Source organism: Bos indicus, chromosome X (assembly GCF_029378745.1).
Source record: "Bos indicus isolate NIAB-ARS_2022 breed Sahiwal x Tharparkar chromosome X, NIAB-ARS_B.indTharparkar_mat_pri_1.0, whole genome shotgun sequence".
Lineage (NCBI taxonomy): Eukaryota > Metazoa > Chordata > Mammalia > Artiodactyla > Bovidae > Bos > Bos indicus.
The window spans coordinates 15,363,926-15,374,215 of record NC_091789.1 but is presented as its reverse complement, the minus strand read 5'-3'; the positions used below and the strand labels follow the sequence as shown (position 1 = coordinate 15,374,215).

At 44.3% G+C, this 10,290-nt stretch overlaps 1 protein-coding gene across 1 annotated transcript; it reads right to left on the bottom strand.

Annotated features, from left to right (window-relative positions):
- Window positions 1–5,288: 5,288 nt before the first annotated feature.
- Window positions 5,289–5,867, bottom strand: LOC139181434 (histone H2A-Bbd type 2/3-like). Its single transcript, XM_070784872.1, has one exon. It carries the CDS (start codon window positions 5,736–5,738, stop codon window positions 5,409–5,411), a length of 330 nt encoding a protein of 109 aa, XP_070640973.1. The 5' UTR covers window positions 5,739–5,867; the 3' UTR covers window positions 5,289–5,408.
- Between the last annotated feature and the right edge of the window lie 4,423 nt (window positions 5,868–10,290).

The window sequence follows — 10,290 nt, the reverse complement described above, 5'->3', positions numbered from 1 at the left end:
TTCATTTCCAAGGCAAACCATTCACTATCACAGTAATCCAAGTCTATGCCCCAACCAGTAATGCTGAAGAAGCTGAAGTTGAACAGTTCTATGAAGACCTACAAGGCCTTTTAGAACTAACACTTAAAAAAGGTGTCCTTTTCATTCTAGAGGACTGGAATGCAAAAGTAGGAAGCCAAGAAACACCTGGGATAACAAGCAAATGTGGCCTTGGAATATGGAATGAAGCAGGGCAAAGGCTAATAGAGTTTTGCCAAGAGAAAGCACTGGTCATAACAAACACCCTCTTCCAATAACACAAGAGAAGACTCTACACATGAACATCACCAGATGGTCAACACTGAAATCAGATTGATTGTATTCTTTGTAGCCAAAGATGGAGAAGCTCTATACAGTGAGCAAAAACAAGACTGGGAGGTGATTGTGGCTCAGATCATGAACTCCTTATTACCAGATTCAGACTTAAATTGAAGAAAGTAGGGAAAACCTACTTTAGGTCAGGTATGACTTAAATCAAATTCCTTATGATTATATGGTGGAAGTGAGAAATAGATTTAAGGGACTAGATCTGTTAGATAGAGTGCCTGATGAACTATGGACAGAGGTTCGTGACACTGTACAGGAGACAGGGATCAAAACCATCCCCATGGAAAAGAAATGCAAAAAAGCAAAATGGCTGTCTGGGCTGTCTGGGGAGGCCTTACAAATAGCTGTGAAAAGAAGAGAAGCAAAAAGCAAAGGAGAAAAGGAAAGATACAAGCATCTGAATGCAGAGTTCTGAAGAATAGCAAGGAGAGATAAGAAAGCCTGCCTCAGCAATCAATGCAAAGAAATAGAGGAAAACAATAGAATGGGAAAGACTAGAGATCTCTTCAAGAAAATCAGAGATACTAAGAGAACATTTCATGCAAAGATGGGCTCGATAAAGGACAGAAATGGTGTGGACCTAACAGAAGCAGAAGATATTAAGAAGAGGTAGCAAGAATACACAGAAGAACTGTACAAAAAAGATCTTCATGACCAAGATAATCACGATGGTGTGATCACTGACCTAGAGCCAGGCATCCTGGAATGTGAAGTCAAGTGGGCCTTAGAAAGCATCACTACGAACAAAGCTAGTGGAGGTGATGGAATTCCAGGTGAGCTATTCCAAATCCTGAAAGATGATGCTGTGAAAGTGCTGCACTCAATATGCCAGCAAATTTGGAAAACTCAGGAGTGGTCACAGGACTGGAAAAGGTCAGTTTTCATTCCAATCCCAAAGGAAGGCAATGCCAAAAAATGCTCAAACTACCACACAATTGCACTCATCTCACACGCTAGTAAAGTAATGCTCAAAATTCTCCCAGCCAGGCTTCAGCGATATGTGAACCATGAACTTCCAGATGTTCAAACTGGTTTTAGAAAAGGCAGAGGAACCATAGATCAAATTGCCAACATCTGCTGGATCATGGAAAAAGCAAGAGTTCCAGAAAAACATCTATTTCTACTTTATTGACTATGCCAAAGCCTTTGACTGTGTGGATCACAATAAACTGTGGACAGTTCTGAAAGAGATGGGAATACCAGACCAGCTGACCTGCCTCTTGAGAAACCTATATGCACGTCAGGAAGCAACAGTTAGAATTGGACATGGAACAACAGACTGGTAACAAATAGGAAAAGGAGTACGTCAAGGCTGTATATTGTTACCCTGCTTATTTAACTTATATGCAGAGTATATCATGAGAAACGCTGGGTTGGAAGAAAGCACAAGCTGGAATCAAGACTGCCAGGAGAGGGAATGCAAACTAGTACAGCCACTATGGAGAACAGTGTGGAGATTCCTTAAAAAACTGGAAATAGAACTGCCTTATGATCCAGCAATCCCACTGCTTGGCATACACACCGAGGAAACCAGAAGGGAAAGAGACACGTGTACCCCAATGTTCATCGCAGCACTGTTTATAATAGCCAGGACATGGAAGCTACCGAGATGTCCATCAGCAGATGAATGGATAAGAAAGCTGTGGTACATATACACAATGGAGTATTACTCAGCCATTAAAAAGAATACATTTGAATCAGTTCTAATGAGGTGGATGAAACTGGAGCCTATTATACAGAGTGAAGTAAGCCAGAAGGAAAAACATAAATACAGTATACTAATGCATATATATGGAATTTAGAAAGATGGTAATGATAACCCTGTATACGAGACAGCAAAAGAGACACTGATGTATGGAGCAGTCTTATGGACTCTGTGGGAGAGGGAGAGGGTGGGAAGATTTGGGAGAATGGCATTGAAACACGTGAAATGTCATGTATGAAACGAGATGCCAGTCCAGGTTCAGTGCACGATGCTGGATGCTTGGGGCTGGTGCGCTGGGATGGCCCAGGGGGATGGTATGGGGAGGGGGGTGGGAGGAGGGTTCAGGATGGGGAGCACGTGTATACCTGAAATTTTTTTAATTAAAAAAAAAATGAAAAAAAAAAAAAAAGATTGCCAGGAGAAATATCAATAACCTCAGATATGCAGATGACACCACCCTTATGGCAGAAAGTGAAAAGGAACTAAAAAGCCTCTTGATGAAAGTGAAAGAGGAGAGTGAAAAATTTGGCTTAAAGCTCAACATTCAGAAAACTAAGATCATGGCATCTGGTCCCATCACTTCATGGGAAATAGATGGGGAAACAGTGGAAACAGTGTCAGACTTTATTTTTATCACTGTAGATGATGATTGCAGCCATGGAATTAAAAGACACTTACTCCTTGGAAGGAAAGTTATGACCAACCTAAATAGCATGTTAAAAAGCAGAGACACTACTTTTTCAACAAAGGTCTATCTAGTCAAGGCTATGGTTTTTCCAGTGGTCATGTATGGATGTGAAAGTTGGACTGTGAAGAAAGCTGAGCGTCGAAGAGTTGATGCTTTTGAACTGTGGTGTTGGAGAATATTCTTGAGACTCCCTTGAACTGCAAGGAGATCCAACCAGTCCATTCTAAAGGAGATCAGTCCTGGGTGTTCTTTGGAAGGACTGATGCTAAAGCTGTAACTCCAATACTTTGGCCACCTCATGTGAAGAGTTGACTCATTGGAAAAGACTGTGATGCTGGGAGGGATTGGGGGCAGGAGGAGAAGGGGACGACAGAGGATGAGATGGCTGGATGGCATCACTGACTCGATGGACGTGAGTCTGAGTGAACTCCGGGAGTTGGTGATGGACAGGGAGGCTTGGTGTGCTGCAGTTCATGGGGTCGCAAAGAGTCGGACACTACTGAGCGACTGAACTGAACTGAACCGATAATATTGTTTTCTTTTTGTGTGGCTAAGGGGCCTGCAGGGACCTTGGGTGGACACTAATGTATCCTCAAGTACATGCCCTGGATGACAGTCAGCAGAATCATAAGAAAGAGTAACTGATATGACTTCCCCAAGGGCCCGGGTGATTTAGCAGTCTCTTCTGCCTCCCAGCTCCTTCCTTTTATGGGTCCCTTAGATAGAACTCCCACAGAGCTTACCAAAACTTCTCTGGTTTTTTTTTTTTTTTTTGGTTTTGAATTGACCAGTTTGGCCTTATCCAGGGAACCCTAGAAGCACTTAACCTATGGGACCTAATAAAAGCTATAAATCCCAGATCCTGCTGCCTTCCTGACTATACCCTGCTCTGACCTCCTATGCAGCTCTCCAGGAGTGCTTTGTGCCTCCTCCAGGTCTTATGAGTAATGAACTTCTTCATTTAACTTTCCCTTGCAGTCTTTGTTGAATTTTGGTTCACCATCCAATTCCCCACCCAGGGCTCTACTTAACAAACATTATTTTAACAAAAAGCAAGCACTGAAATAGGGACCACAGTAGCAGATCAGGGACTTTCTATGTTGATGGAGCTGTTCCATGTCCTGAATGTGGTGGTGGATGCACACATGTATACATGTGCTAAATTCATAGTACTGGGTTCCAAAAGAGGTTGTTTTATTGCATAATGTAAGAAAATAATAAGATATATCATAGTGCCATGGACTGCATACAGAACTATCCTTACTACTTAGTAAATTCTTATTTTAGCACAACTATACTTTTGCATGGGCTTCCCTGGTGGCTCAGTGTTAAAGAATCCCCCTGCCAGTGCAAGAGAAGCAGGTTCAACCTCTGGGTGGGGAAGGAAATGGCAACCTGCTCCAGTATTCTAGCCTGGGAAATTTCATGGACAGAGGAGACTGGCAGGCTACAGTCCATGGGGTTGCAAAGAGACATGACTGAGCAACTAAACAGTATGTTTTTGCATATTTTAAAAATATCTTTTATGTTGTATATTATATATATATCATATATGTTTCTAATTCTTCTAACCATTATTCTGAAATGGTGTCAGGTATTTTGTTCTTATTATTTAAAATGAAGAAATAAAAGGTCAGTAAAAGGCTAGTACCCTATCAGGGAAGCAGCAGTAGGTATAAAGTTTCTTACTCATCAAATCCAAACTACCTAAGGCATAAAGAAATAGCATTAATTTTAAAACGTGGGTCTCACACATGGTTACTACTCCAGCTTTCTAGGCTAAAGGTCCATTTCCACGGTGATATGCAAATCAAGTCGCTGGAGGCGGAGCCTGGCTCCACAAACATCACATATGCAAATTGCGGGTGGTGTCATGTCCGCCGTTGCTAGGTGACCTTTTTTATGCAGGCTGCCAAGCAGGGCATCTCCTGACATCTCTAAAGGAACATGACCAAAAAGTTAACTCGACCCCACATGACCCTGATTCTGACTTTGCATATGTGCTGGTTGTGTCCCACCCACCCCAATCCCCATCCCACCACAGTCTTACTGTCTAGGCCCCTGCCCCCATGGGAATTCATGTCAAGCACACTGTCCACCCACCCCTGCATCCCATGCCATGGCTTTGTCCGTCACCTTGCCCTCTTCGCCCTATTACAATGCCGCCCTCACTGTCCTGAGCTTCACCACCAGGACCCGGTCCCTCTGCGGACTTGGCCTGGCTCCCACTTGCTCAGAGCCAATGGGGGAGCCTTCCGTTCCCTCGCCTCCCCCAAGATCCCACTCCACCCCCACCTCTGCTGCAACCAGCCTCTCCCACCCAGGGCCACACCATGCACTGTCACCATGAGTGACTTCTCCTCTCTGCCTGCCATCCCCGACTCCACCCACACCCGCAACACTCCCCCTCTGCTCCAACCAGACCCCCGACCTCCATCCCTCCAACAAAGCGTGTCCCACCACCACCTTCCAGACCAAGTGACTGAAGCACACAAGGATGTCTTGAAACACTTTATTGATTTGACATTACTGGGCCCAAGGCACGGGGCTATGCAATTGGTCTGTGATCAGGACTGGCACCGGACAGCCAGAGGCGGCCTGTCCGGAGGCCAGGGACTGGCCACTGGGGACCCAGGTGTAGCTGGGCAGCTAGTGTGGACCCGGGGCCACCAGGGAGATGGTTGTCATCCCAAAAATGCTGCTGAGCAGAGCATTGTTGTGGATCGCCATGTCCACCAACTTGGGGGTGATGCGCTTCTCGCCGTTCTTCTGGGCCTCATTGCCTGCCAGCTCCAGGACCTTGGACGTCAGGTCCTGAATGACCGCTGCTAGGAAGACTGGTGCAGACGAGCTCAGGCGCTGGGCATAGTGGCCTTTGCGCAGGAGGTGCTCCATGTGGCTCACAGAAAAAGAGAGCTCGGATTTGGCGGTGCGGGAGCGGATACCAGACGACCTCTGATGGCCCCTTTTCTTCGGCATGCTGGCTGTTGAGCCCGCTTTCTCCAAGGCCTTGCTCTTCTTTGCGATGGGAAGAGGTGCGGTGGGATAAGGTGCGATGAGATGAGATACGGTGAGATGAAGCAGTTGGTTCCAACCTCTCAAGACAACTGCTACTCTCAGATCTCTACTCCGTATCCTAGAAACCACAGGCTGGCGCCTCATTGGTCGGGACGCATGCTCTGTGACACGTAGACCCTGTGAGGTCATTGCTTTCTCGTGCTCCCCACCCCTCCCCCAACCCCCACAGGCCTTGGCCTGCAAAGAAATGATGCTGGCAGAATCCTGCTCACCCTGCCCACTGGACCCTTTCTTTGTCAAAACTCTCCCTTTCCACTGCACAGGAGCTTTGTACAGAAAAGGCAGCAGACCACCCACTGGCACCAAGTATACGCTGGTGGTGCTGGGCCACCATCATGACTGTATCTAGTTCCAAAATGTTGGCACCGCTGCAAAGAGAAACCCCTGTACCTGGCCAGACAATCATTCCCCACCCCCACCCCCGCCCCCCACCCCCCCCCCCCCCCCCCCCCCCCGGTCCTGCAGTTTCCCCTACCCCACCCCACCCCATAGTCCTCAGGCAACCACTCATCAGCTTCCTGTCCACAGCCCTTTGCCTATTCTGGAGACTTCCTAGAGATAGAGGCATACAATAAATATGTGGCCTTCTGTCACTGAGCATAGGGTTCATGCACATATGAATGAATCAGTAGCATGAATCAGTACTTCTTTCCTTTTCCTGGTTGAATAATATTCCACTGTATGGCTAGACTACACATGTTTTGTATCCACTAGGCAGTGGATGGACATTTGGGTGACTTCTCCTTTGTGCATACGGGGAATAGTGCTGTGATGGACATTCCTGTACAGGTTTCTGTTTTCCACTCTTTGGGATTTATGTCCATGAATAGATTTATGGGTTTATTTCCATACTGTTAATTTTATTTCACTGATCTATGTGTCTATCCTTATGCTAGTACCACACAGTTTTGTTAACTGTAGCTTTGGAGTAAGTTTTGAAATCCAGAAGTAGGTGTTCATCATGCCTCGGTACACTTTACTGAAATATATACTGTTAGTCTGTTTCCCTGCCTTCCTGAAAGGGACCTAGAGTTTTTTAGTCAGTGTGATTTTGAATTAGGAGAATACCTTTTGGTGACTATTGGACACTGGCTCTGATCTCACACTAATTCCAAGATGCCCAAGTGTCACTTTGGTCCATCAGTCATAGTAAGAGCTTATGGAGGTCAAGAGATCAATGAAATTTCAGCTCAGGCTCATCTCCATTGGGGCCGGTGTGTACCCAAACCAATCTCATGCTTATCTACACAGTTCTGGAATGCAAAATTAAGATAGACGTGTTCAGCAACTGGAAGACTCCACAACAGACCTGCAGAGTGAGGGCTATTTTGGTAAGGATGGCCAAATGAAAGCAATTAGAATTGCCTCTATCTAGAAATATGGTAAACCAAAAGTCTTGCACATACCTGAATGGATTTCAGAGATTTGCAGCACCATCAAGGGCTACAAACATGCAGGAGTGATGATTTACTCCATACTCCCATTAAAGTAGCCTATTTGGCCTGTGTAGAAAACAGATGGTCTTGGAGAATGACAGTGTATTTTCATTAGCTTGACCAGGTGGTGATTTCAATTTCAGGTGCTATACCAATGTAGTTTCATTGCTTGAGCAAATTGACATCCCCAGTGCTACTTGCCCCCTTCATGGATCACAGCCTTGTTATGGTGAAGGTGCTTGCATAACTCAGTGAAGCTATGAGCCATGCCATGCAGGGCCACTGAAGACAGATGGATCTTAGTGGAGAGTTCTGACAAATTGTGGTCCACTGGAGGAGGAAAATGGCAACACACTCTAGTATTCTTGCCTCTAGAACTCCATGGGCAATAGGAAAAGGTAAAAAGATATGACGCCAGAAAATGAGTTCCCCAGGTTGGAATTTGTCCAATATGTTACTGGTGAAGAGTGGAGGGCAATTACTAATAGTTCCAGAAAGAATGAAGTGGCTGGGCTAAAGCAGAAACGATGCTCACTTGTGGATGTGTCTGGTGGTGAAAGTTAAGTCTGAACTGTAAAGGACAATATTGCATAGGAACCAGGAAAGTTAGGTCCTTGAATCAAGGTAAACTGGATGTGCTCAAGCAGGAGATGGCAAGAGTGAACACTGACATCTTAGGAATCAATGAACAAAGTGAATAATGGGAATGGGCCAATTTAATTCAGATGACCATTATATCTACTACTGTGGGCAAGAATCCCTTAGAAGAAATGGAGTAACCATCATAGTCAACAAAAGAGTCTGAAATGCAGTACTTGGGTGCAATGTCAAAAATGACAGAATGATCTCAGTTTGTTTCCAAGGCAAACCATTCAATATCACAGTAATCCAAGTTTATGCTCCAACCACTGCTGCTGAAGAAGCTGAAGTTGACTGGTTCTATGAAGACCTACAACACCTTCTAGAACTAACACCAAAAAAAAAGATGTCCTTTTCATCATAGGGGATTGGAATGCAAAAGTAGGAAGTCAAGAGCCACCCAGAATAACAGGCAAATTTGACCTTGGAGTACAAGATGAAGCAGGGCAAAGGCTAAGAGAGTTTTGTCAAGAGAACATACTGGTCATAGCAAACAACCTCTTCCCACAACACTATACACAGACATCATCAGATGGTCAACACCAAAATCAGATTGATTATATTTTTTTCAGGCAAAGATGCAAAAGCTTTATATAGTCAGCAAAAATAAGACATGGAGCTGACAGGGCTCGGATCAGGAGTTTCTTATTGCAAAATTCAGGCATAAATTGAAGAATGTAGTGAAAACCAATAGGTCATTCAGGTATAACCTAAATCAAATCCTTTATGATTATACAGTGGAGGTGACAAGTAGAATCAAGGGATTAGACGTGGTAGACAAAGTGCCTGAATAACTATAGATAGATGTTCATAACATTGTACAGTAGGCATTGACCAAAACTATCCTCCCAAAATAGAAATGCAAGAAGGCAAAGTGATTGTCTTTGGAGGTTTTACAAGGCAAAGGAGGTTTACCAACAGCTGAGAAAAGAAGAGAACCAAAAGGAAAAGGAGAAAGGGAAAGATATACCCAACTGAATGCAGAGTTCCAGAGAACAACAAGGAGAGATAAGGAAGACTTATTAAATGAACAATGCAAATAAATAGAGGAAAGCAACAGATTGTGTGGATCACAGCAAACTGTGGAAACTTATTAAAGAAATGGGAATACCAGACCACCTTACCTATCTCCTGAGAAACCTGTATGCAGGTCAAAAAGCAACAGAAAGCAAAGAGAAACTAAAGAGCCTCTTGATAGGTGGTGAAGGAAGAGAGTGAAAAAGCTGGCTTAAAATTCAACATTCAAAAAACTGAGATCATGGCATCTGGTCCCATCACGTCATGGCAAATAGAAGGGGAAAATGTGGATGTAGTGACAAATTTCCTCTTTGAGGGCTCCAAAATCACTGTGGATGGTGACAGGAGTCATGAAATTTAAAGATGCTTGTTCTTTGGAAGAAAAGCTGTGACAAACCTAGACAGTGTGTTGAAAAGCAGAGAAATTACTCTGCTGACCAAGGTCCATATAGTCAAGGCTATGGTCTTTCCAGTGGCCACATACAGTTGTGAGATCTGGACCGTAAATTCAGCAGCACACCAAAGAACTGATGCCTTTGAACTGTGGTCCTGGAGACAACTCCTGAAAGTCCCTTGGACAGCAAGGAGATCAAACCGGTCAATCTTAAGGGAAGTCAACCGTGAATACTTGTTGGAAGGATTGATGCTGAAGCTGAAGCCCCAGTATTTTGGTCATTTGATGGGAACAGCCGACTCATCAGAAAAGTCCCTGATGCTGGGAAAGATTGAGGGCAGAAGGAGAAGAGGGCATCAGAGGATGAGATGGCTGTATGGCATCACCGATGCAATGAACATGAACTTGGGAAAACTTCAGGAGATGGTGAGGGACAGGGAGGCTTGGGTGGCTGCAGTCCATGGAGTTGCAAAGAGTGAGACAAGACTGGGAAGATGGAACAACAACAACTATGGTGATTCTATGTTTCTCTTATTGAGTAACCACCCACCTCACTGATTTCCACAGTGGTCTTCCATTTTTGCAATCCCAACAGTATATGAGGGTCCCAGTTTCTCTGCATCTTCTCCAAAACTTATTATTTTTGTTTGTTTTACTTGTAATAACCATCATAGTGGGTGTGAAGTGGTATCTCATGGTGATTTTTATTTGCATTTCTCTAATGGCTAAAGATGTTGAGCATCTTTTCTTGTGCTTCTTGGACATCTGCACATCTGCTTTGGAGGAATGTCTATTCAAGTCCTTTGCCTGTTGTTTAATTAGGTTGCTTGTCTTTTTGTTGTTGACTGTTAAGTGTTCTTTATGCATTCTGGAAAATAGACCCTTATCAGATTTATGATTTGCAAATGTTTCTCCCATCCTGTGGGTTGTCCTTTCAATTTCTTGTATTTTTAAGTCAGACAGAAAG

Coding starts and splice junctions, on each gene's coding strand:
- LOC139181434 (XM_070784872.1), bottom strand. CDS start 5,738: ATGCCGAAGAAAAGGGGCCATCAGAGGTCGTCTGGTATCCGCTCCCGC.